Source organism: Panthera onca, chromosome D1 (assembly GCF_046562875.1).
Source record: "Panthera onca isolate mPanOnc1 chromosome D1, mPanOnc1 haplotype 2, whole genome shotgun sequence".
Taxonomy (NCBI): domain Eukaryota; kingdom Metazoa; phylum Chordata; class Mammalia; order Carnivora; family Felidae; genus Panthera; species Panthera onca.
Window position 1 is genome coordinate 99,536,000 of NC_138348.1, and position 18,980 is coordinate 99,554,979.

An 18,980-nucleotide genomic window follows, 5' to 3' on the forward strand; every position below is an offset into this window, starting at 1 on the left:
CTTTCTGTCCTTTACTACTCTCTTGGTCTTTCTACCTCTGATTGCCTGGCCTCCTAATTGATGCCTTCCAGACATACCCACCAGGCCTGGATTCAATCAATGGTATCCCTTCCTCTGTCTTGCCTCTGTCTTGGCCATTCCCTTCCCCAGCCTCTCTCACTTTTCACCAGAGAAGCTGAAAGAGATCTCTACGTCCAGATGGTTAATCGAGTTTTTAGCAAAGCTGCTAAGGTAATTCAAGGGGTAAAGATAATCTTTTCAACAAAGGAACAATTGGATATCCACCATGAAAAAAAAAAATGGACCTTGACCCTTACCTCACACCACACACAAACATTAACCTGGAATGGGTCATAGATCTAAATGTAAAAGTTAAAAATATAAAAATTCTAGAGGACAATAGGAGAAAAATCTCTTGGGTCAGGCAAAGACTTTTGGTAAGTAATGCAAAACACAAACCATAGAGGAACAATTGATATATTGGATCTCATAAAAATAAAACTGCTCTTTAAAAGACACTGTTAAGGAAATTAAAAAATAAGCCACAGATTGGAGGAAATACTTGAACACATATATCCAGAGTGTGAAAAATGTCTTCAGACTATATAGAGAACTCTTACAGCTCAATAATGAGGAAATGAACAACTCGATAAAAATAAGAGTGGGGAACAAAAAGATTCAAACACACACTTCACCAGAGAACACATGGAAATGCCATTCAGCGCATGAGAATATGCCCAACATCATTAGACGTTAGAGAGAAATGCAAATTGAAACCACATTGAAATACTACTGCACAGCCACTATTAAAAGAAGGTTGACAACACCAAGTGTCGAGAAGGATGCAGAAAAACCGGAATTCTCATGCATTCCTGGTGGGAATGCAAAGTGGCAACATCCCTTGGGAAAACAGCTGGGCGTGTGTTGTAAATTTAAACATAAACTTCCCATGTGACCCCGCGATTCTACTCCTAGATACTCAAGAGAAATGAAAACGCGTCCATACAATGATGTTTGTGAATAGTCAGAGATGCTTTATTCCTAAGAACCCCTAAAAACAATCCAAATGTCAGTCAACTGGTAGAGGGACAAATCGTGGTATATCCATATAACGGAATACCACTAGCAATAAAAAAGGAATAAACTCTTGCCATATGCCGGCATGGAATAATCTCAGAAACATCATGCCAAGTGAAAGAAGCCACAGCTAAGTAGTGCATATTTAGGATTACATTTATATGACATTCGGGAGAAGCACAAAACAATGAATCTGTGGTTGCCAGGGGCACGGATGTGGACAGAGGATTGATTGAAAAAAGCATTAGGGAAACTTGCGGGGAGATGGAAATACTATTTTGATTGCAATAGCAGCTACACAACTACAATATGTATCAAAGCTCATCAAACTTTATACTCTAGAAAAGTGAAGTTTATTATAAATAGATTATAATCCACTAAATCGGGGTTTTAAAATAGGTGTTTATTCTTTCTTTTTTTAAAGTTTATTTATTTGTTTTGAGAGAGGCAGAGACAGTGCAAGTGGGGGAAGGGCAGACAGAGAGAGAGAGAGAGAGAGAGAGAGAGAGAATCCCAAGAAGGCTCTGCACTGTCAGAGCAGAGCCCGATGCAGGGCTTGAACCTACGAAGCCACGAGATCATGACCTGAGCTGAAACTAAGAGTCAGATGCTTAAACGTCTGAGCCACCTAGGTGCCCCTAAATCTGATTTTTTTTTAAAGTGGGGCACCTGGCTGGCTCAGTCAGTAGAGCTTGAGATTCTTGATCTCGGAGTTGTGAGTTCAAGACGCATGTTGGGTGTAGAGTTTACTTCAAAAAATAAAAATAAATCTAAAAAGAATCAGATCATGCCACTACCCCCTGCTCCCCCAACTTACTTAAAAGGACGCAATGGCTCTTCACTGCACGTAGAATGAAACTCAGATCCCTGCCTGTTATCCCTAGGGCCCCAGGACCGCCCTTGTCCTTGCTCATTCTACTGCCACCATGATGCTCCCTTTCTGGTTCCTCAAACTCACTGAGCTCTTCTAATTAGAACACGGCCTCCATTTTGCCCAGCTGGATCTTTTTCATCATCTGGGGCCTTCCCTAGCTGCTCCATCCAAAGCAGCTCCCTCATTCTGTCCTGTTTCATTGGTTTTCTTTCCATTGCTGTGTGGGATGATTTTGTTTCCTTACTTTTACTTGCTTGCTGCCTGTCTTCCTTATTAGGATTTGAGCTCCACGGGGACGGGAATCACATCTGTTTTGTTCACTAGAACTTGATCAGATATTTTCACCAGATGTGTTCAGAATACCCAGCACCCAGGGGCACCTGGCTGGCTCAGTCGGTTAAGCGCCTGACTTCAGCTCAGGTCATGATCTCGCGGTTCGTGAGTTCGAGCCCCGCGACTTCCAATTCTGTGTCTTCCTGTCTCTCTGCCCCTCCCCTGCTCACGCTCTCTCTCTCTCTCTCTCTCTCTCTCTCAAAAATAAATAAACATTAAAAAGAAGAAGAAGAAGAATGCCTAGCACCCAGCCTGGGGCTGGCACAGAGGAAGCCTTCAACATTTTTTTGTGGAAAAGTTTCAAAAAAGGTTAAATATGGAGTTATCATACGCTCCAGCATTTCCACTCCTGGGTATATGCCCAAGAGAACTGAAAGTGTGTGTCCACACAAACACGTATATACGGATGTTCATAGCAGCATTATTCGTAACAGCCAAAAAGTGGTTATTTCCAAATAGCCTAAGTGCCCACCAACTGCAACATAGATCAATTAAGTGTGGTATAATCCTCCAAAGGAGTATTATTCCTCGATGACAAGGAATGAAGTTTTTTTTTTTTTTTTAAGATGTTTTAAAAAGTTTATTTACTGAGAGGGGGAGGGGAGCAGGAGGGAGTGGGGGAGGGGCAGAGACAGAGGGAGAGGGAGAGAACCCCAAGCAGGCTCCTGTCTGGCAGAGCAGAGTCTGATGCAGGGCTCGATCCCACGAGCTGTGAAATCCTGACCTGAGCCGAAATCAAGAGCCAGGCGCTTAATTGACGGAGCCACCCAGGCGTCCCTAAAGATTTTATTTTTCAGTAATCGCTACGCCCCACGTGGGGCTCAAACTCACAACCCCAGGTTGAAGAGTTGCAGGCTCTACCGACGGAGCCAGCCAGGTGCCCCAGGAATGACGCATTGATACAAGCTACAGCCTGAATGAGTTTTGAAAACTATTATGAGTGAGAGAAGCCGGTTACAAAAGACCACATATTGTGTGATTCCGTTTAAGGAAATGCCCAGAATAGACAAATCTATTGAGACGGAAAGATTAGTGGCTGCCTGTGGCTGAGGGAGGGAAGTTAGGGAGAAATGAAGAGTGCCACTAATGAGTCGGGTGTTTCTTTTGGGGGTGAGAAAAATGTCCTAAAATTGATTGTGGTAACGGTGGCATAACTGTGAATGTACCAAATAGCATTAAACTGTGCACTTCAAGTGGGTGAATTGTATGGTATGTGAATCTTAGCTCAACAAAGTGGTTACATGGTGTGTGTGCAGATATGTCGGTGTGTGTATAATGAATGAATGAATTTGCTCCTTCTTACCACGTGCCGGCCCCTCAGGGGAGACAAATCAGGTAAGACCGTGAAATGGTCTATGAGCCCGCGCGTCTGGACTGAACTCCGTTCTGTTTTGGAAATGCGCAACTGAGGCAGGCAGCTCAGACCGTCTGTGCCCGTGTCCTGTGCCCCTTGGGGATGCTAGTCCCATGGAGGCCACAGGGGTGTTGTACGAGACCTCATGGGAATGGTGTCCTGGAGGGCCAGACAGGATCCAGGCCCGGAAGGGGCTCCTGGGAATTTTCTCTCCAGCTCTCTGCAGCTAGAGCAAAGCATTCGCTTAGTCACCTGGGCTCTGTCGCCCCACCCGGGGTAATTACCCCTCGTGAGCCCCTCTGAATGTGTCATCTGTACATGTGGATAATTAAACTGAACTTGGGGCTGATGACTGGGGCAGCATTGCATCACATTGGCCTTGGCCCCAGTGCAGACTGGGAAAACTAGATCTTCTGGACGCCTGGGGTGAGTGGAAAGCCAGGGCACCCGGTACTGGGAGGAGGGGGGTGGTGGCCGCCCAGGAGGGCTCTCTGGTCTTCCTCACTCCTCACTCCGAAACTGGAACTCAGAGCAGGTGGGGCCATCGTGGTTCCAGCCAGGGCCGAGGGCAGCTGGCCGGTTAACCCTGTGGTTTGTCTCGAAGCTTTCATCTTTGTGTACCAGAGCCTGTAGCAAACCAAAGGTGCCTCGGGCAGCCTTTAGACCCCAGGGTGCGGGCTGAGGCTTGGGAGGGAAGGCCGAATGCAGGAAGCAGGTCTCTCGACTCCCGGCTTCTCCAAGTCTCTGATGCCTCGTGGCGGTGTGGGTTACCCCAGACTCAGAAACTTAAATGAATGATTCAGAAAAGAGGCTTTCTGAGGTTCCTTCTGGGTCTGACACTCGGTAAGTCAGATTGTGAGTACCTACTGAGCACTTCGACCGTGCAGTGGCCCTGCACACATCATCTTGGTTCATACTCGTGTGGCCCTAATGAGGTAGATCCTCTCCACAGTAATATTAAAAAAAAAAATTTTAACGTTTATTTATTTTTGAGAGGCAGAGAGAGACAGAGCACGAGCAGGGGAGGAGCAGAGAGAGAGGGAGGCACAGAATCCGAAGCAGGCTCCAGGCTCCGGCTGTCAGCACAGAGCTCGACGCGGGGCTCAAACTCACGGACCGTGAGATCGTGACCTGAGCTGAAGTCAGTTGCGTAACTGACTGAGCCAGCCAGGCGCCCCCACAGTAATATTTTTTTGTGATGGGGATATCAGTGGAAGCAATTTAGGTATTAAGTAATTCCTGATTTGCACATAGTAGAGATTCAATAAAGACTTGTTGGCTGACTAACTGATTGCTTAGATATGTGCTAGGTGTGAGAGGGACGCAAAAGAGTCCTATCAATCAATCAGTGCGTACTTATCGAGTGCACGTTATGGACAAAGTACAGGCCAGTCTTGGAAGGGAGACCAGACTTGCTTGGATTTCTAGGTGTTGGCAATTAGCTCAGATCAAAATAATACCATCCAAAGTGAATGAAATATGCTGGGAAATAATGAGAAATCTATATCTTGAGTTTCTGACATAGGGCTCACCGAAACGCTTGTAAATAGGGGTGCTAGGAGATCTCTTGTTCCAGTCTTTAGTCTTTGACCCTGGTTCCTAACCCAGGGCTCCTAAAACCCTTGGAATTTCCTAGATGATAGGAGTACCTTTTGTTCTAACGAGGCAACTCCGGATGGGCTCCTGGATGGCTCCTGGATGGGCGCTGGTCACCAGAAAGACCAAGCCCTGATTAGAAGCTTGGAACTTTTAGCCCTGTCCCCCATCCTCTGGAGAGGGGAGAGGGGCTGGAAATGGAGGTAATAGTTGATCATGACTATGTGAGGAAGCATCCGTAAAAGTCCCAAGAGCATGTGGGACATCCGGCCAGTGTCACAGAAGTGCTTGGGGGGGGGGGAGGGGGACCCTCACACCCCTGGTGTCAGCGTGTTATGAGTGTGGTAACAAGAAAGAAATACCAGAGCAACACGGGTATTCCCAACACAATCATCTTAATCCAGCTAGAGAGCAGCCAGTTTTCAATGCTTGCTGTGGACGTTGTAAATATATTGAAAAGCTCCAATATCCAAGACGACTGAAAAAATTGGGATGAAGAGAAAAGTTGTATATCACGGCACACACTACCCTTTTATTGAGCACTATCTCTAATCCTTGTAATTCCACGGGACAAAGAAGGGATGTTATAACCCATGGCATGGGTATTCTTCTCTCTCTTTTACAGATGAAGAAACAGATTCCGATAGTAAATTTGTAAGTCATAGCAGAATTCCAAACTGGGTTGTTATTTTATTTTATGTTTTTAACCGTAGTCTACTCTGCATTCCTAACATGATGTTCTTTTGCCGTTTAGAGGAGCCAGCTTAGAACAGAGCACCGACCACAGAGAAAGTTGGAAACTTATCTGTACCAAGAGCTGTCAGGTAACACTCTCCAGGATGCTCTGAGGGAACAGACCTTATTTCAAGCCTCGTGAATTTTCTGGAAGACCGAATGACTACGAGTATTTATATGGCTGAAGCTGACATTGAATGGGGACACTGTAGCCTGAAAAGCAGTTTCAGAAGGTCAGACAGATTTGGATTCAAACCTCATTTCCAGCACGTCTTGGGCATTTTGAGACTTGATTGCTTCCTCCTTTGTAAAATGGGAGTAAAAATATCTATTTATAAGGTTGGGGTGGCAATGAACGCTGCACATAAAGGGGGTTCAATAGACATTAGCTATTCTTTTCTAGTAGCCAAGTCCTAAGGTGAGAAGGGCAAGGATAGAGGGTAAGGTCCGTGAGGACAGGCACAATGTTGAGCTTCTCCTGCTCTGTTTTAGTGGCCTGAGCAGTACTTGGAACATGGTAAGTACCCAGTAAATAATTGTTTACAGATGTATACGCATTAAGCATGATCTTAGGGGCTGAGTGAGTGGGCTTTGATTCACTAAGTGGAAGGGAACCCATCTCAGCAAGATGATCCATGCACTAACCATAGAGTCACGGGCCTGAGTCTTCTGTTTTTACGCAAGAAAGGGATGTAGGAGTCACTCCAGTTTTGTGAATTGTTAAACAGATTTTTTTTAATGTTTATTTACTTTCGAGAGAGTTGGGGTGGGGGGAGGTGCAGAGAGAGAGGGAGACACAGAATCTGAAACAGACTCCAGGCTCTCAGCTGTCAGCACAGAGCCCGACACGGGGCTCGAACTCACAAACTGCAAGATCATGACCTGAGCTGACGTCGGACTCTTAGCCGACTGAACCACCCAGGTGCCTTGGAGTCATTCCAGTTTTGAATGCAGCCTTCTAGCAAGTGGTCCAAAGAGCAGTCATAGCCCAAAGGCTAGTGGAATCTGGGTATTTTCTGGGATGATTTTGGGCATTCTCTGGAAATCTTGTCTTGCCCCCCCCCCCCCCCCCCGGAGCTTTCATGATTGGGGGCATTATCAGGAACTACCAGGGACATCAGGACGCCTCAGTGGGGGAAAACTAAGGCTGAGAAGAAAAAAACAATATAAACCTATAACTCCTGGAAGGTTGGACTTGAATTCTGATGTGTTGCAAAAGGGCACAGAGTAGAGATCAGAAATGTTGAGTGGAGACCTATTTGTATAGTTTTAAAGCTTACAGTAATAACGTGTGATGTTCTTAGAGCACTTCAGAGTTTTCTAGATGCCACCTCACGTACCATTTGGTGTCTAAGGAGCAGGCAGAGCCCACGTTATCTTTACTGGATCCCATTTGAGAGGATTTAAGTAAAGTAACTGGCCAAGGTTCCACTTCTGGGAAGTGGCCAAGCCGGGGCTGGACCTGGGTCACGACGCATTGTCCCTAAGAAGAGCTATATGTTGGCAATAGGGACAGGTTCAAGGGAAGTATTCATATCTTCCTGGATTTTATGTTGCTCACAGTTACTGAGGGACTTTGAAGCTGTTTGGGATGTATTAATTTGTTCTAAACTGAGAATCGTTTGAGAGCCAATGAACCAGAATGTTTTCTTTCCCAACTCTGAGTAACCTATAGGAGAAATGGAATAATGCAGAGGCACGCTCTGATACGTAACGTTTCTCATGGTAACTGGATTTAAAGTCTGGATAATTCTGTAACTTTGGAAATGATTCACCTTTGAAAGGCAAAAAATTCAAAACGCATAACGTTTCCCTTTCACTGAGCAGACAATAGAAATGTCTGTCTCTTGGTGACAGTTGGCAAAACACAACGTGATTAATCTGAGGACCTGTGGGGGTTCACCTTCGGTGACTTCATCTGATCATCTGCTCTGATAAAAACACATCTGGGGCAGCCGAAAAAAATTGAACTAGGAGAAGACTTGCACCAAAATAAGGTATTTCCTTTAAAAGACTCTTGGCGGAAAAGAATATAAAGGTTCTAACAAGGATGCACAGACTTTACACGTTCAACTTTATCATTAAAAGAGCATATTGATATTCAAGAACATTTAAAAGGATAGTGACCCATGATACCTGTCACAACTGACACCTCTTGGTAGGAGCAGAGATGTGGGGGCTGCAAATGTGGATTTGAGATTTAGTTAGTTCTATCCTTATAAGCTGTTGACAGTGGGGAGTTTCTTTCTTTGAGTCTTCGCTGCTTTGTTGCAAAAAGAGAGGGTAATATTAACCGCTGTGCCCTTGTGTTCTGAGGACAAAGTGAAATAATGCATGAGTGCAGAAGTGCTTTGCAAATGTGAGTTTTTATTTCCTGGTGCCTTTGTTATTTTTAACCATGAATATATGTGTATAGTTTCTGCTCAAAAATTTTATTTATTGCCCGTTGCACCTGTTTTTGCTTTCTGTCTGGTTTCTGATCGTTCTTCTGTTCCTGTGTCTCTGGACAGTATTTGGGGGTATTTTCTTCCTCCTCAAACTGTGACTCTGTTCCTGTCAGATTCTCCGGTTCTCAGCTCTTTGGCAAGGGGCTCCACACCACCCGATTACCTTCGTTGGCTTTCTTCTCTGGTGCCAGATCTCTCTACTTAGAGATTACCAGGCTCTCTGGGCTTGAAGGAGACCTCACTTTGGAAAGAGGAACTATCTGAGCTCTGGGGGCCCTGGGAAGAAGTGGCTAGAAGTTGTAGCTCTCTTAGCTACAACAGTAACTCAGTCCTGAGTCTCAGCCTGGGGCTTTCTCTGCCCAACTACCAGCTAAGGACCCTTCTGTTTGGGCTTCCGATTCAAAGCACACGTCGTAACGCTCTCCACACCTGCTCAGGGCACTGCTGTTGTTCAACCCAACTTAGACATCGTAACCTATCATAATGGCTACTCCTTATTGGTGGACGCTGTGTACCAAGTCCTGTGCCGACTGTCATTGAATGAACATGAGTACTTTTTCTGAGAGGAACAATTATCCCCCTTTTATAAATGAGGAAACTGAGGTTCTAACATAGGAAGGAACTTGCCCAAAGATGTAGAGGTAGTGCCTGGAAGAGCTGGGATTCCAGAATTATCTGCTCTCCGAGTCCCTTCTACAAACCGCTCGACACTCACTGCTCTGAATGTGCCTTTCCTTCCAGGCCCATCAAGCTCCCCGTGACAGCCCCAGAATGCCAGGCTGTGGTACCGCCTGTCTTTCTAGAACCTTCTGGAATCTTACCCCCTCCTCCAGAAAGCCTTCTCAGACGGATCAGAGGGAAGTAAAGGCATTCCTGTCTGAGTGTGGGAGTCTCGTGCTCACCGTTGCATGCTTCCCGTTCACCCCCACTTAGGCTGTGAATGTTTGGCTCCAGCTGTGTGCACGTGGGCTCACGTTCGCCTCTGCTGGGCTTAAGCCCCCCATGCCTGTCGGCATTGCCGGTCTGTCCGTAGCTGCTTCAGTTCTGTGGAAATAGCAGCAGCCCAACGGGCAGTTGGCTGGTGTTGTCTGAAGGAGGGGCCCGTGGAAAAATGGCTCTGGGGCCCTGGCTCTGGGCCCGCCCTTCAGGAGGGCCACAGTGTCTGTGGGGTTTGTTTTGGAGAAATCCACGGAGGTGAGGGGACTTGGAGTAAGTGAAGGAGGTGGGTGCGTTCCCGTGGCAGAGCGCAGACTCCCCAGGCTCCCCACGCTGTCGCCCTCAAGGGAGAGAGGAGAGTCACGAAGAAGTGGGATTTGACTTTTGCAGAATGTCCCTGTGGAGGGGAACTGGGAACTCCAGAGAAACGGGTGTGGGCGAGTCACGAGGAAGAACAGCTGGGTCCAGTCCTTCTTTGGAAACAGGTGGCGCCTAAGTAATACCAGATGGTGGCCGTTCCCACCCCTGGGAGCCAGCTGGGACAGGTGGGTGGCCACCAGAGGGTTCACCTGGGAGGCCTCGGCTGCGCTGGCCCCGGGGGCCCCTTGGGGGGCAGGGCCGGTCTCCCATCGTCCAGTGCCCGCTGGCTGCCCGCTGTTCGACAGGGTGGGGACCAGCGTGTGCCGAGGGAGCCGGGGATTCTGCGAGGGGCTTCTGACCTAGTTTGTCCCATCCGAGTCTGGAGTTTTGATGTCACCATGAGCCCAATGACGATTACAGGGAGAAGCATGGGGCTTTGTTCCTCTTTGTCCTGGGCTGGTCCCGAATGAGACACAAAGGGGCAGCCTAGCCCATGACTAAGAGAAACACTGGATCCGTGGTTCACGATTCGAGACTCTCCGAGGTGCAGACCGGCTGTGGGGTCATCAGGTGGTCCTTTGGCCAACCTTACGCTTCCCGCCTGTGTTTATTTTCTGGCTTCCCCTCCTGGGTGTGCCTGTCCTTCCTCCCTCTCCTGTCCCCATCACCCAGAGGAGAGGCCCCAAATCTGCTGGAAATAGGGAGCCTCAGAGTTGCCCCACCAGCAGAAACCCCTGTAAGCCTTCCTTCGGGTGGCTGAGAGGCCAGCTGGGGACCAGGAACTTGGTTTAGTCTTCTGGCCTATTTTGTCTCGGCTTGAAAAAACAAACAAACAAACCCATCCTACCTGGCCTCCCTTTACAAAATCCAGGAGCACCGTTGACAGAGTGCCTGGTGTGGGTCCGGGGCAGTGAGCCAGCTGCTCTGTGCTCAGAGAGAGCCACCAGGCCTAGGGACAGGGGCGTACAGGCTCTGGCTCAGGGGGTTTCTCCCAGCGACATCCCCTTGAGGGTGGGCTCAGTGTCTCCTCTCTGCCTTGACTGGCCTCTGAGTATGCTGTCTGTGCCCGGCCCCCTCAGGCCCGGAGAGAAGCCCCTCTGTTGTGCTCTGAGTGATGGAGAAGCTCCAAAGTGGGGTGCAGAGTGGGGAATGGTGCTCAGGGCTTCCACGGAGAGAGCTCAGGAGGTGATCCGGAATAAAGCTGATGAAGGAGGACTCAGGAAAGAGAAGCATCGATAACAAGGCAAGAATATAAAGGCCAAGAGCCCTATTTCCATCCGTAGCCCCGGGAAGGGGCTCCCGAGGCCTCCGTGGTGGCAGCTGGGGCAGCCGTGAAAGCAGGGAGGCGGGACTTTAGTCTCAGAATAGGGAGTGCGTTGTCTTCCTCTGGCTGCCTTGAGGCCCATGCTTGTTTGCGTGGCTGATGTTTTGTTTTGTTTTGTTTTGTTTTGTTTTGTTTTGTTTTGTTTTTTAATGTAAAACTCCACCTCAGATGGAAATGACCAGGAGGTGGGAAATGACTGGGAATGAATGGGCCTGGTGGCTGGCAGGGATCCTGTAGGGGTCGGTGGCTCGGTCAGCAAGGACCCCGGGACAGGCCAACTTGTGTCTCTGATAAAACAGCAAGAAAGGGCCTACCGGGTGCCGGACACATGCTCTGGTCTGATGTGTCATCGCCTCTTCCCAGACGTTCGGTCTGAAGACCTCCAAGTTCATGTAACTGGCCTTCACCTCCAAGTCGGGGTTTTCACCTGCTCCACTTGGCCCAGAATCCCAAGTCTGAGCTCTTTCTTCCCAGAGGCTGGTGGGGCCTTCGGGGGAAAAGGTGGAGGGTGACGCGAGGAGGCCGGTGGTCCGGAGTGGGGAGGGGGGCACGGAGTGATGGACATCACGGCCCAGCAGCAGCCTCGTAGCTCTCTGGTGGCCAGAGTGGGGGCTGGGTGCTCCCTCGGACAGAGGGAAGAGGAGGCGCTGGGGACATGATCCGGTGCCTCCTCGGGACCGGATGACCATGTGGTGGTCCCTCTGCTGTGACAGGCTGCTCAAGACAGCAGGAAGGGGACGTGGCCTGCGGCTAAGTTCTGCTCTCTTGGAGAGCCAGGAGTGCGACACCGAAAATAACTCAAGGTTGGAAAACGCCAGGGTCCCTGCCTGGGCCCTCCAAAATCCCTCTCCCCCATCTGCCTCGGAATTAGGTTTTCCTCGAGACACCTGAAGCTGGAGCTGACGGTTTCCACTCTGTGCTAGAAGTTTCTGTTTTCTTGCAGGTAAATGGGGAGAATATGGTCACTTCCTTTAAGTCTTTGCTCAAGTGTCAGTTCCGTGAACCCCTGAGATCAGGGTTGTTTCAAACTGTAACTCTGCTCCCAGCCCTCTTGATCCCCTTCGCTCCTTTATTTTGTTTCATAGCACTCCCTCCCTCTTCCTCCCTCCCTCCCTCCCTCCCTCCTCCCTCCCTTCCTCCCTCCCTCCCTCCCATCCTTCCTTCCTTCCTCCTCCCTCCCATCCTCCCTCCCTCCCTTCCTCCCTCCCTCCCTCCCTCCCTCCTTTCTTCCCTTCCTTCCTCCCTCCCTCCCTCCCTTCCTTCCTCCCTCCCTCCCATCCTTCCTTCCTCCCTCCCTCCCTCCCATCCTTCCTCCCTCCCTCTCTCCTTTCCTCCCTTCCTCCCTCACTCCCTCCCTTCCTCCCTCACTCCCTTCCTTCCTTCCTCCCTCCCTCCCTCCCTCCCTTCCTCCCTCCCTCCCTTCCCTCCTCCCTCCCTCCCTCCCTTCCCTCCTCCCTCCCTTCCTTCCTTCCTTCCTCCCTCCCTCCCTCCCATCCTCCCTCCCTCCCTCCCTTCCTCCCTCTCTCCCTCTCTCCCTCCCTCCCTCCCTTCCTTCCTTCCTCCCTCCCTCCCCATCCTCCCTCCCTCCCTCCCTCCCTTCCTCCCTCCCTTCCTTCCTTCCTTCCTTCCTCCCTCCCTCCTTCCCATCCTTCCTCCCTCCCTCCCTTCTTCCTTCCTTCCTTCCTTCCTTCCTTCCTTCCTTCCTTCCTTCATCCTTCCCTCCCTTTTCCTTCCTCCCTCCCTCCCATCCTTCCTCCCTCCCTTCTTCCTTCCTTCCTTCCTTCCTTCCTTCCTTCCTTCCTTCCTCCCTCCCTCCCTCCCTTCTTCCTTCCTTCCTTCCTTCCTTCCTTCCTTCCTTCCTTCCCTCCCTCCCTCCCTCCCTTCTTCCTTCCTACCTTTCTTCCTTCCTTCCTTCCCTCCCTCCCTTCTTCCTTCCTTCCTTTCTTCCTTCCTTCCTTCCCTCCCTCCTTCCTTCCTTCCTTCCTTCCTTCCTTCCTTCCCTCCCTCCCTCCCTTCTTCCTTCCTTCCTTCCTTTCTTCCTTCCTTCCCTCCCTCCCTTCCTTCTTCCTTCCTTCCTTTCTTCCTTCCTTCCTTCCCTCCCTTCTTCCTTCCCTCCCTCCCTTCTTCCTTCCCTCCTTCCTTTCTTCTTTTCTTTTCTTTTCTTTTCTTTTCTTTTCTTTTCTTTTCTTTTCTTTCTTTCTTTCTTTCTTTCTTTCTTTCTTTCTTTCTTTCTTCTTTTTAAATTTACATCCAAGTTAGTTAGCATATAGTATAATAATGATTTCAGGAGTAGAATCCAGTGATTCATCCCCTGTGTAGAACACCCAGTGCTCATCCCAACAAGTGTCCCCCTTAATGCCCCTTCCCCATTTAGCCCATCCCCCTACCCAACACCCCTCCAGCAACCCTTACTGTGTTCTCTTTACTGAAGAGTATTTTATGTTTTGTCCCCTGCTTGTTTTTATATTAGTTTATATTATTTTTGCTTCCCTTCCCTTACGTTCATCGGTTTTGTATCTTAAATTCCACATACGAGTGAAATCATAGGAGGTTTGTCTTTCTCTAATTTCGCCTAGCATAATACCCTCCAGTTCCATCCGTGTAGTTGCAAATGGCAAGATTTCATTCTTTTGACTGCCAAATAATATTCCATTATAAGTGTATGTATATGTGTGTGTGTATATATTACACACATATATATACGTATATATATGTACATATATGTGTGTGTATATATATGTATATGTACACACACATATACATATACATACATTCATGTATCTGTCGATGGACATTGGGCTCTGTCCATGCTTTGGCTCTTGTCGATAGTGCTCCTATAAACATTGGGGAGCACGTGCCCTTTTGAAACAGCACACCTGTATCCCTTGGAGAAATGCCTAGTGGCACTTCTCACTTTCTAATATACTGTTCTATCACCTATCTGTCTGTCTGTCTGTCTATTCATCTATTATCTATCTACTATCTATCTACCATAGATATCTGTTTGTCTATAATCTATCTATCTATCCACCTATCATCATCATTTATCTGTTTGTTTATTTTTATCCCCATACGAGTGCCATGGCGCGGGGTATCTGCCCGCTCTGTTCCCCACGTCCGCAGCCCCCAGCGCAGTGCCAGGCTCCTACGAGGCACCGAAGTGTTTGTCGGGTAACCGAGTGGAGGATGGGTGAGTAGCATTGTTGTAAAGATGCGTTACCCATGTTACTGTATGTAAAGCATTCGGCAGGGTCGCCAGCGCCTTATCATCATCGCCGCTGCTGTTTGTTAGATGTGAGTTGTGCAGATTCGTCAGCCTCTCCGGCTGTCTCTCCGTCTGTAAAACCAGCAGCTCGAATCACTGGATGGTCCCTGGGCTTCCTTCAGTCTGTAAAAAGTCTGCAGTTCCAGGACCTTGGTGCCCCCAGATGCTCAGCTTTTGGGAAGTTCTTCCCAAAGCCCACCTGAAACTTCTCAGTAGCAGCTCTGCTGGGCTTGGGGGTGCTGAGCACCCCTTTGGAGGCAGCTCTTTTTCTGTTTCTTTTGACAGATCAGCATGGGGCGCAGCTGGGAGACCGTGAGTCAGCTCGCTACTTCTTAGAACGGTTTCCATTCAGATACTTCTATGTTTTATTTTAATTGGCTTTTGACGTGCCGTCTCATAACGTTTTATTGTGTTCAATAGAGGCGATACATTATGTGCATAATTAGAAGCCGTTTGATTTTAACTTCTTTGGTAAGAGTTTTCACGGAGAAAAAGTTCGGCAAATGAAAATTTTGCCGCACCGGGTGCCTTGATTTGGGGTTTTGGACACATGGTCCTTGGAGGTGAAGGTTGACACTGTCCTGTCCTGGGTGGGGCTCTGGTCCCTGGCCTTGGACGTTCCCTACAGGAACAGGGTCATACACCTCAGAGGGCCCGGGAGCATCTGTTTTAGGGGCTCAGGTTGACGGGACTAAGACAGCCCTCACAGGGCCTGGACCTTTTCTCTCAGAATCCCCCTCTGAAAGAAGCATCCTGGAACCCCTTGTTTCCTCATAGCTGACTCTGTGGGGGAAGTTTCAGAGGTAAAGCCAGCTTCACACTCCTGGAATTTGGTATTTGGTATTCACTGAGTAACTGGGATGGCCTCGGAGGAGGGGAGAGGGACAGGTCTGGCCAGTTCTGTGGTGTTGTTTATACTTGAGATTACCTCACAGGTCCCAACCCGCTTCCCCGCCCCATCTGGCGGGGGCTGGCCCTCAGCCTTCCAGCCCCCTTTTGCCCACATGCCGGGGAAGCCAGGGGCCAACATGGATCTCCCTGTAGACATCAGCTGAGTCTGGAAGCCTCACCCCTCAGGAGACCATGGAAAGGGACGGCAGCCGGGTGAGTGTCCCCGGGCCTTGGGCCAGAACTTCCCGGCAGTGAGGAAGCAGGGACAGGGCTGGGAGGTAGGTGGGGCGCCACCTGTATGCCTCTGGTTTGGGGGCAGATTGAGTGTGCCTTTCCTCATTTGAAGCTACTTGGGATTGAGACTGTTTGGCCTCCTTTTATCCTGGTTTCTAGGAGGGGCCCCCGGGAGGAGTGGACGGGATTTGGGATCCGCTCAGGAAGCACCACCGGGCTGTGCCTGAAGTTTGGGCTCCTGCTCTGTGTCCTGGGAGCACCCTGGCCAGGGCATTAATGCTGTTAGATCATCACTTTTGCTGGTTTGAGAGATCACTGAACCTTGGCCTTCTAACTGGATTTCGGCGTTATCCTGGCCAACCCCCTCACTAGACTCCTAAGCCATCCTAGAAAAAAGTGACTTTCTATGAGTATTTGGGACCTTCAAGGAGACTTGTCATTATCCTTTGGTTACTTTCAGGCTTCATAACATCCATGCTTGGAAAGGGCTTCCTTATGTCTAACCATAATTCCTTCTGCTACAACTCAGGTTCCTTACCTCTTCTTCTGTTCTTGTTGGTGGTAGAGAGCGGCTAGAATGTCGTCTGTGGAAAAGCCAGTTATATACACGTGAAGGCGTCCGGAGATTTTGTTCCACTGTGCCTCAGCTCTCTTTCCTCGAGGGACGTACTTCTTGTGTTCTAATTTCTCCTTAGGTCTTGCTTTCTCCTCCTCCCCACCTTCTTTTGTTCTTTACCGACATCCTCTTCTGCCGACGTAGTAGAATCGGAGACTCTGGGAAGGATGGGGCAGCTCTGGGTTTGAGAAGGATCAGCTCAGCCTACATTTTGGCTTATAGTTGACTTGTGGGCCATTCTGAACCCAAGATACGTTTCTGCAACTTTCACTGTCACCTTTTCCGCCATTCTTCCAGCCCCCTCTTGACTTCTTTCCCGTGCTTCCCTTTTGACCTCTGCACTGTTCTCCTTGGTTCCTGTCTCCACCTCACCAAGGTCACTGGGTCCCAGGCGTCTCGGGTCACTGGAGCCTCTTGTGAGCAGTAAGGGCAACGCATAGGGCAGAATGGAGTTTTGTCTGAGGTGTGGGGAAGGTGAACCCACAGTTACAGCCATGGGGCATGTTTGTTGGTGACTTTCTGGGAGCCTGCCCTTGATGATCCCTAAATACAGAGGATGAGAAGGGCTGATTTGTCTGAAGGAGGGTAGGGCCAGTCCCCGGGCAGGGTCATAGAGGTGACCTCTGCTTATGACGCTCATCTTTCCAGAGGTAGGGACCACCATGGAAGGTCACTGGAGGGGCACAGTGGCGAGAACAGACTTTTCATTCCCGATGGAAGAGGTGTTAAGAGGTGCGTTAGGTGCCCTGTTCATTGTGGGAGCCTGTCCTCACTTACTTTGGAATGAAAGAATTGGACCACTCTTCCCTCATTTAAGGTGCTTAAAGTCACCCCCTTGTTTAGGGTAGAACCTCCAAGATAGTGAGCTTGAGGTGGGGAGCAGGGGGAGCTCCCGGGGGCTCTTAATCTTATCTGCAGCAGATTATTTCAGATCGATTCGTTGAATAGGAGCAGACTGGGAGAAACTGGTTGGCTAAGTCCGTGCCTTCTCTCGGAGGGCTTCACCGCAGGGAGATGGACATTGTGGCTTTTGTCCTTCAGCTTCTTAAAGTAGTGAGGCAGATGATGGCCAACGGACGTGAGCCTGATGAAGTTCCTGTGCATGTCGGTTGGGTCTTCAGGGGGACCTTGGACAGGAGGTAGAGAAGGCTCACAGCCTCTCTGTCTTCAGAGGAGGCGCTTCCTCCTCGGTGTCATCATCCTCTAGGGGCTAGTCCTGACTCCCCTAACAACGTGTACAAATATCTCTTCTCCGTGCCTCAGGTTTTCCACCTACCAAAGAAGAGGGTTGGACAAATGCTTCCCCCCCGCCACCTCTGGCCCCTTTCTGGCTCCGTGACGGTCTTTGGAATTATACAGAATGGGGTCGGAGGTGCACCACACTGGATATGTGCATTTGTTCTTGAACAGTAGTGTGTGTTTTGTGGTTTTTTTCCAAAAGGTGTCACGTTCTTCATGCTTACAGAAGTGCAATGCTTATTATAGAAAACCGAATGGACCCGTTGATAAAACAATAAGACAGTGTAGACGGGTCTTCTTAAAATAGACCAGGTTCTCAGCCAATCAGTCCAAGACCACAGATGCTGTGGACTCGAGAGCAGCTGGTGGTCCCAGGTCAGGTCTAGGATGAGGTACCCTCCCCTCAGGGGGCTGGGCAGGCTCCGAAGACGGAAGGCCAATAGGCTCCGGTCACCGTGCCATCAACCCCATAGTGCAGGCTTCCCCCGGACCCTTGGCACCTGCTCTTTGCCCTTCTAGGCATGCTGCCCTCCCCTGAGACCTCTGTGTTCCATGTTATCATTGGTGCTGAGCAGCCTTTCACCTGGCCTGTCCCACCTGCCCCCCCCCCGCCCCCGCATTGTCCCTGTGACTTGGCAAATGTGAACGAGAATGTGTGGGAGTGTGTGTATGGGGCTGCAGGTTGGGGTGCTGGGCGGGAAGGCCGACTGATGTAACAATAGCCACTTAGCTTAAGTGTGTTGTTTTGGCAAAACAGCTTCCTCTTGGTACAGCAACAGCGGGGTGGGCTGTGCCCAGCCAGGCAGGCAAGGGTGCTGCAGGGAGGGGTGAGGGAAGCCGGCACAGGGAACCCGGGGCTTTGGCAGGACCTTGGCAGGACCATGTGGAGTGTGCCTCCTCTGATAGGACCATCGGAGAGCCTCCGTTAAGTACCAGCCCCGAACTGGGTCACCACCCCAGCATTGGCGTGGGAGGGAAATGGGGGGAAACTGAGGCCCCCAGCCCCTGGGCAATCAAATATTAGTTGCTTGGCAGTAACGGGCCCCCGATGTTCTTTAAAGTCTTTGATGAATGAACACATGCATGAATGAATAAACTAATGAATGGACAAGAAGGTGTTTTGATTCTGGTCTAACGGGGATCCCCGAGGCTTTTTCATGAGGCACCTTAAATTAGAAGACTCTTTAATGCTCACCCAGGCTGGTCATTTTCAAGTTCTTTGTAGCCGCAGCCCCTTTGGTTCAAATGAAATCGTATGTGGGGCCCATTGTACAAACTGCAAAGTGGATCTCCTCTCTTTGAAGTGGGGTGAAGGACCCCAAGCCCTTTCCCTGCTACAATGGTCCCTGAGACATTTCCACGGAACCTCTAATGCTCCGGGGACACTGCTTGAAAACAGCTGATCGTCTGCTCCCTTCATTTGCTAGATCGGGAGCTGAGACTCCGAGAGGGATGCCGCTGTCCTTCAGGTCATGTGGATACGGGAGCAGAGCAAGCCTCCCCTGGGTCTTCCAGGCCTGGGACAAGGGACGCCTCCACTCGGCTTCTTAGTCTGGAGCCCAGTGTGATGCCAGGGGTTCCCCAGTTTGGAAGGAGGTGCTGGCGAATCTGCCTGTGCTCTGAGGGGAGGCTGTATTTGTGGGATTTCTCCGGGTTCAGGGAGAGGGGGCAGTGGGACGGAGCCCCGTGTACCTGGAGG

The 18,980-nt window shown here is 49.7% G+C and overlaps 1 protein-coding gene across 2 annotated transcripts in view; it reads left to right on the top strand.

Annotated features, from left to right (window-relative positions):
* The first annotated feature begins 14,563 nt into the window (after positions 1-14,563).
* The window catches only part of TMPRSS13 (transmembrane serine protease 13), a 29,653-nt gene continuing 25,236 nt past the window's right edge, over positions 14,564-18,980 (top strand). The window contains exon 1 of one of the 2 annotated variants that reach the window (XM_060604853.3): positions 14,564-15,405. In XM_060604853.3, coding sequence (XP_060460836.3) covers positions 15,385-15,405 — 21 coding nt within the window. In that variant the 5' untranslated portion in view covers positions 14,564-15,384. The remainder of the gene's footprint in view (positions 15,406-18,980) is intronic. The other variant, XM_060604851.3, reaches the window with a different exon arrangement.